Genomic DNA, 19,782 nt, shown 5'->3' with positions numbered 1-19,782 from the left:
ATCACAGAATAAGAGTGATAACAAAAGTATATTTTCCTTTTCAAGTTCATTTTATTTTGCTCTGAGTCCCAACTGCTTCATTTCCACAGCTCCTTTCTCCCTTATTTCCTGCTTTGTGTTTTAGTTCTTTCCTTGGCCAAATTCACCTGCTTCTTTTCCCTCTATACAGGTATTTTTTCTTTATATGAATAGTTAGAAGTACTTCCAATAATGCATTATTTTCACAGGAAACTAACACACACACTTACCTTATCTCATGCTAGAAACCCTTGTTTCCTTTACTCATGCTGTGACTAAGACAATCATAGTAAAGTCTATGTATCACTTAATGATTTTAATTTTGTTCCTGAATCACTTTCTCTGAAATAAAAAAGCATGAATTTTAAAAAGCAAAATAAAATTCATTCATTTAAAATGGAAATTATGATGCAAATTATCTCAATTTAAAATATCCAATTTTCATAGACTGGAAAATATATCAGATGAAAGATAGCAGGTTTTTATAAGTGATAAGCAATAACATGAAAGTAAAATAGTTTGAACATAAAACATAACATAATGAAATTTATTATATTTACCAATAAAAGAAGAGCTTGGCTAACAAGTGGTTATTGATGCCTCTTTTTCAAAAGTGCATTGATATCAGATTCAGGTATTCTGGATAAAAATTTTCTTTTCTTTGAGATTATGACAAAATAAAGGTTCAAGGTGAGAGAGAGTAGTTCAAAACATGCAGAAAACCCATGTGCAAAATAGACTCAAGACTCAGAAGATGCCACCTCTTCATTCCTCTTTCCTAGCATACCAAGACAGAGCAAAAAAAGTTTCATCTATGCATGATGCTCAATGCAAGTTTATTTCACATGATATTCTTTGATTACAAACAATTGAGCTCGCATGTGGATAAGTGTATCTTTTCCTGAAACTATATTGCTGAAATACTATTTATTTAGTGTATTATATTCAGTGTATTTTGGGGGAAGAGTTGTAATTTTTAGAAAAGTGAGCTGTTATGGTGAAAAGTGACTAAATGAATAGTCACAATGTGAGGTAATTCTATAAACAGGGCAATCCAAGCATTATCCAGGGAAGGAGGGGAGGGACAGAGGGAGGGAGGGAAGGAGGAAGAAGAGGGAGGGAGGGATGACCTAATACCTGAAAGTAACTTATTTGTTCCCTGTTGTTAGGATACAAAGAAAATAATTATATGTAAATAAGATAGTAATGAAATGCAACCTCTCTTCATGCCAAACTCTGTTTCTTTTGATCAAGAATATCCTGTTGAAGTAATCAAGTGTGAGAACCAGCTTCAACCCATTGGCTGGGTCTGCACAGAAGAAGCCTCTGGCTGTCCTCACTTCAGCCTGCTTAATTAACATAGTAAAATCCCCGCCCCTGGGTGGAGTTACCTGTCCCTTTTTCGATCATGCAGTGTCTGTGCAAGCACGATTTCCTAACCATTCTAATCTTACAATTACATGACTAGCTACATATGTTCATCCATATGCATAAAAGCTAATGCTTAATCAAAGCAGATGCTAAATTGAAACTTAGGCATTTAAGCAAGAGTGAAACTGCAGCTCAGGGATTCAGGTCTGTGTCACCTTAGACTGACCTCGGCTCCTTGCCTCTGTAGCTGTAATAAATGTAAGTTCTGCTTAACTCTCATGTTAAAGGTTTTTTCTCTACATCTCTGGTTATTCTCTAAGGCCCAGCTTTGGGCCTAACAGGAGGAGAAAGGAAGAAAGAAAGGAAAAGGAAAAGAGAAGGGGAGGGGACGGGAGGGGAGGGAAAGGGAGGGAAAGGGAGGGGAGAAGAGAGAAAAATAAACAAAAGGAAAATACAAAGCAGGCCCTGGATGATAAACAAGTCTCCAACCTCTCCTCCCCACATCAACAGATGCAGAGACACAAAGTATATACATCACCTGTATTGCTAACACATAGCCATTTTCACTTTGTTATTAAGGGAGAGATAATTATTATTTGAGGAAGGAGTCTAGAGAAAGGAGGTTGAAGATGAAGTATGGAATAGAATTGACTTTATTCCCTATAGAACCCCCTTTAACCCTTAGGGATAAAAAGGGGAGGGGAAGCCAGTAGCTAATAGATTACTTCATGAGAAAATTTGTTAGATGTTAGCTGACAACCTCAGGCACAGATTTGGGGAGGAGGCTATGCTTCAGAACCTCACCCCAGCCTGGAAGTCTAAAGGTACTTTCGGGCCCTTTGCCTGGGCTGCAATGGTTATTCACTGATTCACTGAGACCTCTCCAAGTTCTACACTGGAGTGGAAAATGTGGGAGTTGTATAAAGGAAGAATTTGAGGGAGACTCTGTAATTTGTCCTTTTCTTAATAGTCACTTCTTTGGAGCCCAAAGAAATGTCCAGGGCGAGGTTGTATGAAGGGGCAAGGTGGGAAATACTCTATATGATACATACTACAGAACCTCTTACCTGGTGGGCTGCCAGACAACTTTCTTTTACTTTCTAGTGCTATGTATTAGATAATAAATGAAGTCATTACTTACTTTTAACAATTCCCATTTCCTTTCTTCAATCAAAGAAAAAGGAAAGGAAATAGAACTCATAAATCTAGGCAACATTGCTTAAGATTAAGTTTCCATGACAATTAAGATCATAAAGTTTAAAAACACATTTTCAAGATGGTTTTTAAACAAGTAAACTTTTAAGAGATATTTCTCTTGCTTTGCAAAGTTAACAGAGCTTATTAAAAAACCGTACATTTTCCCAGCAATTTCCTTCTGCCAATTACATTATTTCATTTAAGAACTATTAGCTCAATTCAATTTCTTGAATTATTTGGCACTGTTTCTTTGAAGGTGTTATCCTCCATGTGAAAAATCAAGTTGCCCATGATGAACATGGGATGTTTCTGCTACTTCTTGGCTCAGAAAACCTGTGTCAGTCATGGGTACAAAGAGAAATATTTTAAATTGGCTGCTTTTTTAGTTTCCTGGCCGCTAAAATAAATACCAAACAATGGGTTGGCTTAAAGAACAGGAATTTATTGGCTCAATACTTTTAGGCTAGTAGTCCAAAATCAAGGCATCCACAAGGCTGTTCTTTCTCCCTGAAGATTCTGGTACTCTGGAGTTGTCTGCTGGTAATCCTTGGTCCTTGACTTTTTGTCACATGGCAATGCACATTGCACATATTCTTTCTCTTTCAGGTTTCACTGACTTCTGGCTTCATGCTTCCCACCTGAGGCTTTCTCTCTGTGTGTCCAATTTTCCTTGCTTATCATGACTTGAGTCACATTGGATTAAGGCACCCTTATTCAGTTTGGGCTCACCTTAACTAATAAATCTTCAAAGGTTCTATAGTGGAGTAGAACAATGTACCCCAGAAAAACATATTCTTAAAATTAATCCATTCTTGTGGATGTGAACCTATTATAATTAAGACCTTTTGATGAGGTTACTTCAGCTATGATGTGGTCCAATTCAACTAGGATGGGTCTTAACACTATAAATGGAATGGAATTCAAGAAGATAGAGAGGAGAGATGTGGGAAGCAAGAAATTGATGGTCAGTGGAACCCAGAAGAAAAGGGAGAGCCCAGGAGACACCACCGTGTACACTATGTGACAGAGGAGCCAAGGGCCAAAGCTCACCAGCAGCCAGCCCAATAACATCAGTCCCTGGGATGAAAGCATTGCCTTCATGAGACCTTGATGTGAACTTCTCCTAGACTCAAAACTATGAGCCAATAAATTACCAATGTTTAAGCCAAACACTTGCATGGTATTTGCTTGAGCAGCCAGAGAAATTAAAACACATCCTATTTACAAATGGGTTCACACTGGCAGGACCAGGGGTTGGAATGCCTTTTTTGGGGGACATGATTCATTCCCCAACAGTTACCATCCCAGAAAAATCAGCCAAAACATTTTAGTGATAGGTCTCCTCAGGCCTATAAGTCACTTATTGACAATACTAAGCAACAACAGATTTTTTTGAAGAAATATACCACACTCCTTGGTGAAAAGAACAAATGTCCTAAGTGGTTCTAGCATTTTCATCCTTCTTTCTTCTTAGCTGCAGATTTTTAGTTTGGGGATTTGGATTCTACTACTGTCTAAGCAACTACATTTTCCTTTTCATCTACCATTCTCTTTTATTTTCATAGCGATTATCTTTCCAAATCCTGTTTCTAAATGCCAGTATTCTGGAGTTTTTTGACAATTACTTTGAACATAAATGTAATATCCCAAATGTGTATGGTATTTTAAAATATAATGAGATTTCACATTCATTATTTTTTTTAACCAGGTAAGTATGTAGGAGGTATCACAATGTAGCAATTAAGAAGATTGAGGATCAGAACAATCATTTATACCTCACCCAAGAAAAGCCATTCTTAAAAATTTAACAACTGGCAGATCTTTCCAAGGATATCATTTATCTGAATTATATGTTTACCTTGGGGAATTTTATGATGCTAGATATAGACTGTCATAACAATTTCAGCTTGAATCAGAGGACTTTCCTCTTAGATTTATAAGATACTTGGCTTGTACTCTTCCCCTAATCTCAACAGTTATTTATAAGGAGACCTATATTTCCAGTGTTGGAAAACAGTCTGAAGGGTTAGTGAATGGAGATTGGTGGCAAAAATCCAGCTCTTCTCTTTTGTTCTTCCAACTCCCACCTACTTTTAGCTCCATCCATTGCCATGAGAATCAGCCTAACACAACCATGAAAATAAGATTGAGTAAGCACACCCAAAGCCTAAAGAAATAAAAGAAAACTTCATAGGGTAAGGGGTGCAAATAGCTGTAAGCGTAAAGAAAAAATCAAGTATGCCTATTTTTCTCTCTTCATTATTTTAGCCTGTTTTCTTTAGTTATGTCTGTGGGAGAGAAGTAATATACATTCAGAGCATATACATTCAGAGCAGCAATGTTAGGCCTTCTCTTCCAATCAAAAAATATTTTTCTCATTCAGTTATCTATGCAATAAATATTTATTAAAGCTTATTCTGAGACAGACACTGAAAAGTACTGGGGGTAAACAAGTATGAAGTTGCAGTCTGATGAGAGATGTATAAAATAACATATATCTACAAATAGTGTATATAACATATGTTTTACATTCATATATATATAATATAGTAAGTGCTACAATGGTTAGAATGTAGAATTCTATGAGAAAATTTAGGGCAAAATATTCCTGTGGGCATACTGAAGATTAAACATCATTCCTTGTATATTAGGCTTAACTCAAACTTTTTTCTTTCTTCCTTAAGGAAGCTTTAAGATGAGGATCAGATGTAGTTCAAGTGACTGAGTGCCTGGTTCCCATGTATAAGGTACTGGGTTCAATCTCTGGAACCTGCTAAAAAAACAAAAATAAAAACCTTTAAGGAATAAAAGTTAATAAGAATAGTTTTATTATAAGGAAACTATTGACCTGCTATAATGTACAGAAAAACATAAATTATTCTTAAATTGTAGTACATTACAGAATTTTTATAATGTACTTATTATAATGTGGTTTGTTGCAAAATTATGTTTGTGATATCATCTTTCTAAACCAGAAGATATTTTTTTTGAACATTATTTCAGACTAAAATTTTTAAACATATTCTTTTTCGCTAATCTAAGTTTTGTAGTAGAGGAACTCTACCTTCCTTGGCTTATGTCTTAAATAGTAAGGGTGTAAGGGTGTAACTCCATGAGGAAATCAAACCAAACACAGCCCATTAACATGATGGTAATGGCAGCTAATGTCCAATTATATAAAAAATTATGAAGAAATTATATTATTCTATGAGATGCTAGGTGCTTTATCTTGGTCATACAACAGTGTATTTTCAAATTACTTACCTAAATTCATGCTAAGAAACTATAATGATAGCCTGATATTGACTCTATTCATCAAAAATAATAATGAAATAGAGTAATTATAAGCTACTTTCCATAACTCACCAAATATTCAGTTTTACTAAGAGACATGACCAAGAAACTCTTGAAAAGATTCTATATTGTCATTTCAAGGAAATACATACAGAATACATTTCTGTACTTTTATCAGTTGGTTTATGAATTTTTTCCACGGCGACTTTATTAAAGTCATTATGACAACAAACAATCGGTATAGATGATTACAGATGCCCAAATCAATCAACTGTATTTGAAAGGGTTTTCATAATTTGAAATGCCATTCATTTTTAATAGTAAGGGTCAAGTCTACTGAAGTTAAGTCTCAAGTCACACCAGAGTTATTTTGGTACTAATTTAGAAAAAAGAAAAATATTTTGTGGAAGACATCTCTTGTTTGTCTTTCTTTTAGTGCTAAATAGTATATGTTCCCTTAATCATCAATTAAAATCTAACTGAAGTGACCTATGAAACTGACAGTCTCCAGAACTATAGAATTTGAGAAAATGTTTGCCAAACTCAGAATGACATTAGTTCATAAGAAATAACCCCTAGTATCTTCCTCTAGTCTTATCTCTTAAAGGTCTACCATCTCTGGCAGCTGCCCTCACTACAGCTATAGCCAAGACCATTCTAAAGTAGAAAATGCCAAAAACACTTTTTCTGATGTTCAAAATTCCCAAGAGAGTAGTTGTCAACTGGCCAGAGAATGTGTCTATGAGGGCCAAACCACAAAGAATTATTCTTATCTAATGTGTATTTATTTTACTATTTGGCATATCATAAGTATAGTGAAATATTTCCCTTTTTTCATGACATTTTCATGCATGTGTTCTGATCAGGGGCAGAAAATCTCTTCTATATCAAATCCTTTAAAAGAATAGCAGTGCAACTCATATGAGAATGCCTGCACTCCTGCCTGAGTGTGGACCTTTGCTTTACATTAAATCCTCTTGCTACTAAAAAAAAAAGAATAGGAAAACAAAGTATTGCATATCATATCTAGACATTTTGATGAAACACGTTTTTAAAAATCTACATTTGTTACTAGCCTCATATAAGCTTTAAAATATAATATTCAAAAGTAGATGAACATTCTTATTTTTAAGTATATTTCAAAGGAAAATATTCCAATTCTTGAGTTATTTTTTTGTGTGAACATTTTTATCTGAGATATGTCATTTAATATATGCTCAAAACTAATGTTCAATTTATTGAAAGGATAAATTAGGTATATAATTATATTAAAGCATCTAATCACATTAACATAATGTCAACTGAGATTAACTAAATGTTCACATATCCAGTCCAGTTTAAAATCATTTTTTCACTAACCCATTTATAGCCTTTCAAAGAATGAATAATAAATAATATTACATATTTATGTTTTAGATCTGTTAGTGTCTTATATTCTGGAAATTAAATTTTTAGTTACTGAAATATGATTCTGTAGGATTGGTATCTTAAGGAATTTGCCTGAATCCACACATTGGCCTTCCTTTCCTCCAGCAACCCATTTAAAAGGACAGTACCAGTGACAAAAAAGAAAATAAATAAATAAATAAATTCATAGCATTGAAAAGAAAGGAAAGAGAGTCAGTAAAAGACCAGAAAATGTCACAACAAAAGTTCTTTTCTAGTTGTTTGGCACTCTGACTGGCCCTGAACCTGAAAATAGCTAAAACTGCTACATGTAATGTAGATAGTATTAATTAAATTTGTGGATCTGTTTTAAAAGGGTAATGCTTATTGGAGTTCAGAAACTGAGTGAAAAAAAGAAAGCAATAAGGTTGCTTTCACCTTGAAAATATTTGCCAAACCCGGGTAATCTTGAGCTTTGGTTTTTGTAGTTTCACAGTTCACAGGGCTGTGAGACAAACCATAGAGGTGATCCAACATAGAAAGCCTTATAGATGATGCCATAAACCAGAGAAGACACAGTGGCATCTTATTCATTAGTAGAAACGTGAACTTGGTCCTTACAACCCCCAACTTCCCACCCTCAACCCACTCCCACTCCTCCACCACACTTTTACCAACCACTCCTATTCTTCCTAACAAGAAAAATTTATGTTTTAAATTTTGGTACAGGTAGAGGACATTTATCTCTCTCTCTCTCTCTCTTTCTCTCTCTCTCTCTCTCTCTATATATATATATCCAGAGCATGTATAACTACAAATAGGTTCTCACCTATTAAGTTTCACAAACCAATGGTATATTACTTGGAATAGCTGAAGAATTTTAAGCCATAAATTTATTTTGGAGTGGTACTAGCTTATTAATAACTATAGGCACCTGGCAGAAACAACTTATCCTTTCTAAGGGGGCATAACTTAAATTAAGGCCTTAAAAAATGAAACAGATCAACTTTTAAGAAATATGAACTCCTACTCAGAAGTCACAAAATGTAGGAAATCAAGCATCACGAGGGATAATTACCATAAATAACAAACAGAAGACTCAGACCCTGAATAGGTAAATAGGGAATATAAAATAAATATATTTTATTTAACTAAAATAAAATAAAAGGATTGAGTATATAAGCAAAGGGCAAAGGACTCTAAAAGCAAAGCAGATTGGAAGTCAACTTCAACTTCTTTAATAAAAATTAAAAACTCAATACCTGACTTTTGATAATGGTATATTAGAGTATCAGGAACCAGCTTTATCATCCCACCGTAAACAAAGAGAAAACTAACAAAATACATCAAATCGTAGTTTTTAGACATAATACAATAGGAGGTCCAGATCTCCTGAAGAGAAAGGGAACTAACAGAGGAGTTGACTGCCCTTTCCAGACAACAGCAGGGGGAGGGAACCCAGGGCCCACTGACATCACTGCATTGAAGAGGCGCAGGCTGGAATTTGGGGAGGCTGATGAAGCCAACATTTTGGGGGGAGAACACTGAAAAGGAGGTTGCTGCACAAAGAGAAAGCCTCTGAAAGCAAGTATTTTGCTGAGTGCTGGTCTAATTAGGCTGAGAGCAGAAATAACAATTGGAAACTATGAAGCCAGTTAATTCCTGGAGCTTACAAAGCCTGGGAATAGCATTCCAGGCAGTCAGAGCAAAAAGACCTCTTACACATGGGGCATAGGAAAGAGCCCCTGAAAAGCCATCCTCTAAAGAGTGAGGATAAATTTGTCCTGAACTGAAGTCTGCCCTGGACTTGGCCCAAGAAAGCTTAAAAGCAAGACTCAAAAGGATTAAGTGAACATGGTAAATTAACCATGTACCACAACCAAGTCTGGATCAAAGTTCTCCAGAGAAACAGAACCAATAGGAGATGATGATGATGATGATGACAGATAGATAGATAGGTAGATAGATAGATAGATAGATAGATAGATAGATAGATAGATAGATGATATAAATAAATAGTAGATACAGGTAAAGATATGTATCAATGCATATGTACGTGTATAGATATAAAAGCATGTGGATATTTGTGTGTATATGTATGTATGTATATTTGGAAATTTATTTTTAAGGAATTATCTCTGCAAGTCTGAACTATAATATCCAGGATATGTCGGCAGATGGGAAACTCAAGCAGGAATTGATGTTGCAGTATTGAGGTAGAATTTCTTCTCTGGGAAACCCCAGCTTTTCCTCTCAAGGTCTTCAACTGACCAGATGAGGGCCATCCACATTTTCAAGGGTAATCTTTTCCTTAAAGTCAACTGATTGTAGATTTTAGCCATATCTACAAAACACCATTACAACAACACCTAGATTAGTATTTGATTAAATAATTGGTTGCTATAGCCTATTCATGTTGACACATCAACCTAAATATCACAGTCCAACACTTATAAACTTTGCACCCTATGCATTTCCTTAAACCATACTTAATTTTCAAATAAAGTAAATAACAAAGACATAATTGTGCTTAAGATAACACAACTAACCCGTGTACACCCAAAGACCTTTTCCCCAGAAAAAGATGCAATGGGTGATATCCACTCTTCATCTGGATATCCTGTAACTTAAATACTGTGATGTGAAGTTAATTATTATTAATACACCATATGTTATAAGATTATAAGCAAGGGAAGAAAACAAAGATATTTGCTACATATGTTTGTGTGCATATATATAAATACATACATTTGCACACATACATACTCATAACAAAATAAGGCAGAAGCATTCATAACAATTATAGTCCTCATTGTGCAACTGGTCACATGGTCATAGCTTATATATACAATTATCTTTTCCCATTATCTATTCCTTAGGCCTCAGCAAGCACCACAGCTTGTCATGGTTCCTTTGCCCGGTGGGGTGACCTAAACCCTAATTCCTGAAGAGTCTAGACCATTGATAGTCCTGTATGGATTAAGTAGTTGTAGTTTTCCATCAACTTTATTCTCAGGCATTGTAGTACTAAGAGACACCCTAAGAAAACCCTTGTATTGGTTTAATTTGTGACTTTTTTTTGGTAAGAAATTTTTTCTGCTATATTCTTTACCTCCACTATTTGGAGCAGTCCAATTTCCCTTTGGTAATCAGGATAAATCACACCAGCCAGTACAGACTCTCTATTCTTTGTCTGTTGAATGAGAGGCATGAGGAGCCCAAAGTGGCCAGGTAACAGTTTTCAATTCCAGTTCAATGAGATCATTTTTGTGTCTCCTGGCAGAAGCATTCTCCTTCCCCCAGTAGAGCATAAGCAGTGAAGAAGGGAAGCAAAATTTTGCTAGTGTACTAGTGAGTGTAAATGTAATAGTGAGTGATGCCACTTCCACTTCCATCCATTGACTCCTGAACCCACAAATCCTGACTATGTGAGAAACAATCACCATATAATTGATACCTAGTTAGAGTTTATACAGCCTCCTGAAGAATATTGCCTATGGGAAACGGATTTGGCCCAGTGGTTAGGGCATCCATCTACCACATGGGAGGTCTGTGGTTCAAACTCTGGGCCTCCTTGACCCGTGTGGAGCTGGCCCATGCGCAGTAGTGACGCGCGCAAGGAGTGCCGTGCCACACAGGGTGTCCCTCGCATAGGGGAGCCCCACTCGCAAGGAGTGCACCGGTAAGGAGAGCCGCCCAGCGCGAAAGAAAGTGCAGCGTGCCCTGGAATGGCACCGCCCACACTTCCGCGCTGATGACGACAACAGAAGCGGACAAAGAAACAAGACACAGCAAAAAGACACAGAGAACAGACAACCAGGGGAGGGGGGGAATTAAATAAATAAATAAAATCTTTAAAAAAAAAAAAGAATATCGCCTAGTCTCTCAAGGTAATGCCAACCAGCAGGTGCTCTAACTGAGTCTTCAAGAAGCCACTCCACCATTCTATCAAGCCAACTGCTTCAGGGGATGATAAGGAAAATGGTAAGGCCAGTGAATCCATGAACATGACTTCCTTGCCACACCTCATTTACTCCTGAGAGATTCTCAATCAGAAACAATGCTATGTGGAATACCATGGTGGTGGATAATGCATTCCCTAAATCCACTGATGGTATTTTAGCAGACATATTGCATGCAGGGAAAGCAAATTCATATTCATCTTACTGTATTCCAGTAAGAAAAAAATTGCTGATCTACCATAAAGGAATTGGACCAATGTAATCAACCTGCCACCAGGTAGTCATATCTGCGACTGACTGTTGATGTCTGCTACTGGCTGTTGCAAGATCAGCATTAGTGATATACAAATGTACCTCATCCATGTCTCCTTCAGAGCAAAATGAACAGCTAGGTGCACTGCTTGAAGTTCTACCCACTAGGAGAATTTCCATTCAGAACTGTCTTTCAGGATGTCCCACTAAAGGACAAAAGTGTTGTAGCTGTCCTCCTAAGCACAAAACAATCTGTAAATCAGGTCCCCTGTTTTCTTTTCCTGGGTCAACTGATTGTCAGAAACTCCCGTGAGGAATGGGGTGGGAGAGAGAAGGCAATGTAGCAGGAATAGGAGCCCTGGGTGTTTGGGCCTCTTCCTTTGTAACTTACTTGTGCCTTAGGCCTGCCCAAGCCTGATCTCATATTTAGCAATTCTCTTTGATGATGGAGTGTTATTGTGCATAATCAACTTTATGGCTTGGAGGGTCAGACAACACCCAGTTCAAGTTACATGCTAAAGTTTTGGCCCATGCTTAAGTGTTTAATTTCTATTTAGGCCCAGGAACAAGCTGAAAGTTGTTTGTCAAAAGGTGATTACTTATCTGCAGAGGATGTCAGAGCTTTGCTCCAAAATCCTAAAGCTCTGTTTTGTGACTCAGTATAGAGATCCGCCAAAGGATCTAAACAACATCACTATCTACTACTGACATTTCAAGCACCAATTGAATTTGCTAGTCAAATAGCCCAAACGGCAGGACAGCTTGCATGACAATCTGGGCCTGTTGCAGAGCATTCTTTTTCTGGGCCCCATTCAAAACTGGCAACTTTTCGGTCACTTGGTAAATGGATCAGAGTATCACACCCAAATGAAGACTATGTTGTCTGCAAAATACAAAGAAACTTACTAGGTGTTTTGTTTCTATTTTGGTTGCAGGACTGACCAGATGCAACAACTTATCCTTCACCTTAGAAGGGATTTATTGACATTTCCCAAAGCACTGGACATCTAGAAATTTCACTGAGGTGGAAAGACTCTGAATTTTCATTGCATTCATTTCCCACTCTTTGACATGTAAATGCCTTACTAATAAGTCTAGATTAGTTGTTTTTTCTTGCTTACTAGATCGAATTGTCATGCTGTCATCAATGCTATGGACTACTATGATGTCATATGAAAGGGAAAGATGATCAGGATTCCTGCAAACTAAATTGTGCTTAGGGCTGGAGAGTTGATATACCCCTGAGGTAGGACAGTGAAAGTGTATTGCTAGCACCCCAGCAGCTGACAGCAAACTCCTCCTGCTGGACTTTACTAATAATATCAAGAGAAAAAAAAAACAAACATTTGTCATATCAATGACAAATGAATTGTTAACTTGCTCAGGCAATAGAATTACTTCTGGATTAGCAACTGCAATTGGAGAAACTGCCTAGTTAAATTTATGATAATCCAAAGTCATTATCCAAGACCCATCTATTTTATGCACAGGCCAATATGAGAATTGAATGGGGATGTGGTGGGAATCATCCGTTCTATATCTTTCAAGTCCTTGATTGTGGCATTAATCTCTGCAGTTCCTCCAGGAATGTGTTATTGTTTTCTGTTTACTATTTTCCTAGTTAGAGCAGTTCTAGTGGTTTTCACTGGGACTTTCCTACCCTAATAGCCCTCATTTCACAGTTAGAAGGGAACCGATATAGGAATTTTGCCCATTTATAAGTATGTCTATTCCAAATATGTTGCTTAGACAAAAATGTATAGCATTAAATGTTTATACTAGAAAAGAAGAAAGATCTCAAATTAATAATCTACACCAGAGGCTAGCAAATTTTCTTTGTAAAAGGCCAGGTAATAAAAGTTTGAGGCTTTGCAGGACAATGTTCTCTATCATTACTTCCTAACCCAGGTATTGTAATGCAAATAAGTCATAGACAATACATAAATCAGTGGGGTTGTGTTCCAGTAAAAGTTTATTTACAAAACCAGGCAATAGTACAGATTTGGTTTAAGTGACTCAGACTGCCAAACTCTGATTTACACATCTACATTAAGAACTAGATTAGAGAGCAAATTGACACTGAAGTAACCAGAAAGGAGGGAATAAGAATAGTAGAAATCAATTAAATATAAAACCTAAGAAAAATAGAAAAGACCAACAAAACTAAGAGCTGGGCTTTGAAGAGATGAGTAAAATTAATATACTGCTAGGTAGATTCATTAGGGGAGAGAGAGAGAAGACCCAAAATACCGATGTCATGAATAATGAGACAACACTACAAATGCTACATACATTAAAAGAAAATATTATTAACAAATATATACTAATTATTTTGACAATTTATATGCTGAGACAAATTCTCTATAAGACACAAGATATCAAAGCTCATTCAGATGATCTAAATAGTCCTATGCATATTAAGAAATTGAATGTGTAGTCAAAATCCTTCTCACAGAAGAAACTTGAAGCCCAGATGGCTTCATGGATGAATTCTACCAAACACTTAAGGAAACAAAATTCTAACTTAATGCAAACTTTTGTAGAAAATGAAAGAGGACAAAAATGCCCCAAATGATTTCACGAGGCCAGCATTGTTTGTAGTGCTGTACATTGATACGTAATTCAAATAAAGACATTACAAGAAAAGAAAGTTACAGACGAATATCCATCACAAGCAAAGAAGCAAAACTCCTAAATAAATTTAAACTAATAAAATCCAGCAGAAGAATACACCATGACAAATAACATTTATCATAAGAATCAAAGATTAGGTGAACATCCAAAACTGAAATAATCACCCACAAATATTATATAAAATGAAACATAGGATCATCTTAATTGATGATGCAACATAAATTAATGAGGCAAAGTATTTAACAAATGCAACACCTACTAATGGTAAAAACTCTCTGCTAACTAGAAACAGAGGAGAACTTCCTGACCCTGATAGAAAGCATCTAAAGCAAAACCTCTACCTAACATCATACTTAATAATAAATGACTGAGTACCTTCCCACTAAGGCTGAGAAAAAGATAAAATATACTTTTAGACAAGTTTATTTAACATTTTACTGGCAGTTCTAGCCAGTGCAATAAGGCAAAAGTTAATAAGTAGATGATGGTGATAGATGATAGATAGATAGATAGATAGATAGATAGATAGATAGATAGATAGATAGATAGAGAATTAGGAAGGTAGATATGAAGGTATGAAGGTAGAAAGGACAGAAGGGAGGGAAGGAGGGAAGGAGGGATGGAGGGAGGGAGATGCACATTAAAAATTCACTAAAACTGTCTTTATTTACAGGTCATATTGTTATTTATGTAGAAAATACTAAGGAACCTACCAAAAAAATATCCTACAAGAAATAATATGTATGACAGAAAGATTGTAGAATACAATATCAATATATAATATAAATATCTATTGCATTTATATATCTTAGCAACAAGCAATTGGATATTGAAATTTAAAATAATACCATTTATAATACAATCAAGTAAAATGAAATAGTTAGGAATACAATTAACAACATATGTGCACAACTTATACATTGAAAACTATAAAATATTGCATTAAAAAATAAAGTCCTAGATGCATTGAAAGCACTAATACCCCAAAAGACTCAATATTGTAAAGACATGAGTCCTCTATATTTGATATACAAATTCAACTCAACCAAAATAAATTCTAGTCTTTTTAATAAAAATTAACAAGCTGGTTCTAAATTTTAATGGAAATGCAAAGGTCTTATACTAATCAATTTTTAAAAATGAAGAACAAAGTTTGAGGATTTATTCTACCTGCTTTCAGGACTTACTCTAAAGCTACAATAATCAAGGCAGTGTAGTATTAGTATAAGATCAATGGAAGAGAAGAATCCAAAAATGAACCCATACATATGCGGTTAATAGATTTTTGGCAAAATGCCAAAATAATTTAATAAAGAAAGGGTTGTTTTTTTAACAAAATATACTAGGACAATTGAATATACAAATGGAACTTAACTCTAACCTAACTTAATGCCATACACAAATTTTAATCTGAAATGCAAGGTAGAAATAAAAGTTAAAATTTTTAAAATCTGGGTAACAGACATGTTGGTGATAGTAGCACGATATTGTGAATGTAATTAATATCCCTAAATTTTACACTTGTAAGTAGTTAAAATAGGAAATTTTGAGTTGCATATATGTTACTAAGATAAAAAGTTAATAAAACAAATAACTTGAAATATAACATATTTTGAAATATTATAAAAGGAACTACTGATACATGAAACAATGTGGTTGAAACTTTTTTTTCCAGATTCAAAATTTATTGTACACATTGAGTATCATGACAAATTGACATTAGGTTCCTGCAGGCATCATATTTGGTACTTGGAAGAGGTGCAGTTTAGAATCTATGCTGTTTTCACTGCTGGAGTTTTTTAGACTTTAACTTGAAGTATAGGACAAGCAAAGCAATGCCCCCATATTTGGCTAGTACACAATTCATTCTACCTGTAAGAGTATAAGAGTTGAAATGTTTTTTAATACCAGTGAGTTGGAATTGGACATCAGCTTCTGGACCTGCCATGCTTTCAATCTTGCCAAAGCCACAAATTCCAGAGTCGGCATCCTTCAACGCACACAACCACCCCTCTGCTCCTGCCAGAAGCAGCCCTGAATCTTAAAAGCATTACGATAAGAGAAAGAAGCCGATACAAAAGACGGCAGACTTTTGATTCCATTTAAATGAAATTTAAGCATAGATAAAAGTACAGTGACAGAAAACAGGTCAACAGATGGCCAGGGGTTGAAACGAGAAAGGAGTTGACAAGGAAGAAACAGGAAACAAGGAAGTTTCAGAGTGATAGAAATTGTCTGTATCTTACTGTGCTAACAGTTATATGAATCTATACCTGTTTCAAAACTCACCATTTTGTGCTCTTAAAGTTGACAAAAGTTACTCTTACACACTTACTTCAATAAAGTCAATTTTTAAAAAGCACTGGATGGAGAGGTTTTGTATTGCAGAAGCATCACAATAGTGGCAGGGGAGGATCACTAGTGCACGGGGTCAGTGGTGGGAGGATGTGTGGGGAGGGGTGCAAGTGTTTCTATAGACCATGGTTAGCAGCAATATTCCAATACGAGTTCATGAATTGAAAAAATGTACCACATAAGTGAAAGATTTCCTGAATGAGAAAAAGTGGGGGAGGGTATATGAGAATTTCCTATATTTTTTCTGCAATATTTATGTAATCTAAAGCTTCTTTTTTTATATACTTTAAAAAATTTTTTAAAGATACTTAGATTATATAAATGTTACATCAAAAATATAGGGGATTCCCATATGCCACACTCCTTACCTCTTCCACATTTTCCTATATTAACGACATCTTTCACTACAGTGGGGCATTTGTTACAATTGATGAACACATTTTGGAGCATTGCCACTGAGCTTGGATTATAGTTTACATAGTAGTTTATACTCTCTTCCACACAATTTTGTAAGTTATGACATAATACATAATGGCCTGTATCTATCATTGCAATGTCACTCAGGACAATTCCCAAGTACTGAAGATGCCCCAATACTATACCTGTTTTTCCCTCCCCCTTCTCTCAGAACCTCTAGTGGCCACTGCCTTCACATCAATGATAAAAGTTCTTCCATTGCTAGAATCACAATAAGTCTATAGTAGAATATCAGTAAGTCTACTCTACAGTATCACTCATTCCCCAATCCTGAGGATTCTGGAATCTGTCACACTGGGAAACATAAATTCCAAAGTATGGCCTACTGGCAGGGCACCACACTCCTGAGCTGTCTGCCTTGCCTATAGTGTCTGGATATCCCCAGAGCCCTCAGGAGCCCCACTATTTGAGGCAAATTTTACTTTGGCAGTCAATGAGATCCTGCTGAGACATGTATAAACATAACCTCTGGAATGACATCCCAAGTCACTTTGAAGTCTCTTAACCATATAAACTTACTTGGCTTTATTCTTTACCCCGTTTGGTCAAGGTCTTTTTTCCAGCTGTATTTCAAGTTGGTGCTTGGTAGTAATCCCTTGGTTCCAGGGAGATTCATCCACAGAAGTCATATCTTATGCTGGGAGAAAGGTAATGCATTTATATGCTGAATTTGGCTTAAAAAGAAGCCACATTTGAGCAAAAAGGAGGTACCTCTTAGGCACCATAGAATACTAGGCTAAGTTTTAATTTCAAAAGCAGCAGTTCGTAAGTGCAATCATCTACATCAGGGGCCCATCAATGGTCCATTCTCTTTCACTACTCACTGCCACTGTACTTAGGGAATTCTTGCTGTCCCATTAGAGAATGTGCAGAGCTCCCCAGGATAGGAATTCAATATTCTTTTGGCTATTGTGTGGGTCTCCACCCACCATGACAATGTCACATGAACTCTTGAACACATTCATATGCCCTGAAGGTATGCCCCAGGTGAACCTCCTCCCATGCATCCCCATCACTGATACACCACACCAACGATCCTCCTCTGCCACAGTTGTAACCCTTCTGTGATCCAAAACTTCTTCAAAAATGAAGTCAACAAAATAACCAAATACAATTAATAAGAAAATGAAATAATAATGATAGTTTTAAAAATAAATAAAATGTAAATGTTTTTATATTTTTTAAAAGAATAAAAAAGAATACAAAATTAAAATGTTTTTGACATTATGTCTTTCATCACTGTAAGATGTTGTCCTGTACACACAGTGACATTTTCATACATTTATTTCCCCCACTGTCTTATTTTTTTCATATTGTCTTCAAGGAAGCATTAGGTTACAAAAAAGTGATATAGAGAATATAGGAGATTCCCATATAACCAACATATTCCCCCTTTTCCCTATTAATAACATTTTACATGTGGATGGTACATTTATTACAATTGATGTACAAATATTGAAACATTGCTACTAACCATGGTCAGTGATTAATAAATGGTTTACATTTTGGACCCAAAAATGCAAACCATTTTTAATTTTATTTTAAAATTTAAATTTAAAAGAAAATTTAAATTTAAAATTTGGTTTTAAATTTTAATTTTTAAAAAATGGTTTACATTTTGGACCACATGCTTTTATAAATTTTGATGAAATTTAACAAAGCTAATATCCGTCATTGCAAGATAATGTAGAACAATTCCATTGCCCCCAAAATGCCCCCATGTTCCATCTATACTTTTCCACCCTCCCCCTACCCTTGGGACCTGGGGCAACCACCAAGCTTCATTCCTTGAAGAACAGGATTCAAAATTACTTGCAACACTGAGGGCTTGACATACTGGCCTATCCTCCCCTATTGGGCTTTACCTTTGCTCTCAAGAGAGTCCTTTATTAGAGAACATAACAGGGCACACCAGATGGAAGTCCAAGAACTTCTGCTCATTATGTGGGTCTCTACCCACAGATATAGCACACTATGACAAGATGAACACTCACACACTCCCTAGAAGGGTACCCCAGGTGTGCCCTGTCACACTTGTCCCCCCAATCAAGCACCCGAAACCAGTAATCCTCCCTACCATATTTGCCAAAAGAACATTTCCAACATTGTAGTTTCAACTGCATACCCACAAATCCACAGAGTTCACCTGTTCCCTCCCTCAACCCTCACCAGTTCCATGGACAGTCCAACCCACTGTCCCCACCCTACCCCCCTCACAAACCAGCACCACCCAAGCCAATACCATCAGTGCATCACTGTCATGCCAATCCCCTGTACAACTACACCCTTGCACCTTGTCATAGATTTTGCCCATATGAGCATTGGCTCACAACTTTCTTCTCCTTTTATGTCTCCTGCAAACTTATCTTCCAGTCTCTAGCTCAGTGAGTCTGCTCAATTTGCTTCATTCATATTAGTGAGGTCATGTAATATTTGTCCTTCAATGCCTGGCATGCTTCACTCAACATAAGGTCTTCAAGATTCATCCATGTTATCCTCTATGTTAATACGTTTTCCTTCTCACAGCTGAGTAATATTTCATTGTACGTAGATATAATTTGTTTATCCATTCATCTGTTGATGGACATTTGGATTGTTTCCAACTTTTGTCAATAGTGAATATTGCTGCTATGAACATTGGTGTGCATATATCTCTTCATGTCCCAGCTTTCAATTCTTCTGGGTATATACCCAGCAGTGGAATTGCTGGTCATATGGCAGTTCTATAGTTAGCTTCCTGAGCAATCACCAAACTGTCCTCCACAATGGGTGCACCTTTCTACATTCCCACCAGCAGTGCATCGGAGTTCCCATTCCTCCAAATCCTCTCCAACAC

The 19,782-nt window shown here is 36.2% G+C and overlaps 1 protein-coding gene across 4 annotated transcripts in view; it reads right to left on the bottom strand.

Moving 5' to 3' along the window:
* Positions 1-4,969: 4,969 nt before the first annotated feature.
* CRPPA (CDP-L-ribitol pyrophosphorylase A) overlaps positions 4,970-19,782 on the bottom strand; it is a 393,039-nt gene continuing 378,226 nt past the window's right edge. For 3 of the 4 annotated variants that reach the window (XR_011648802.1, XM_058296921.2, XM_058296922.2), the window contains one exon: positions 4,970-5,359. Coding sequence is in view for 2 of the 4 variants with exons in the window: in XM_058296922.2 (XP_058152905.1) it covers positions 5,300-5,359 (60 nt within the window). In the remaining 2 variants the exon portion in view is untranslated. Of the gene's footprint in view, positions 5,360-17,465; positions 17,584-19,782 lie in introns of all 4 variants that reach the window. The other variant, XR_009185802.2, reaches the window with a different exon arrangement.

Source organism: Dasypus novemcinctus, chromosome 5 (assembly GCF_030445035.2).
Source record: "Dasypus novemcinctus isolate mDasNov1 chromosome 5, mDasNov1.1.hap2, whole genome shotgun sequence".
Lineage (NCBI taxonomy): Eukaryota > Metazoa > Chordata > Mammalia > Cingulata > Dasypodidae > Dasypus > Dasypus novemcinctus.
Note: the sequence above shows the minus strand (reverse complement) of the source record. Positions and strands in the feature narration are given on the sequence as shown.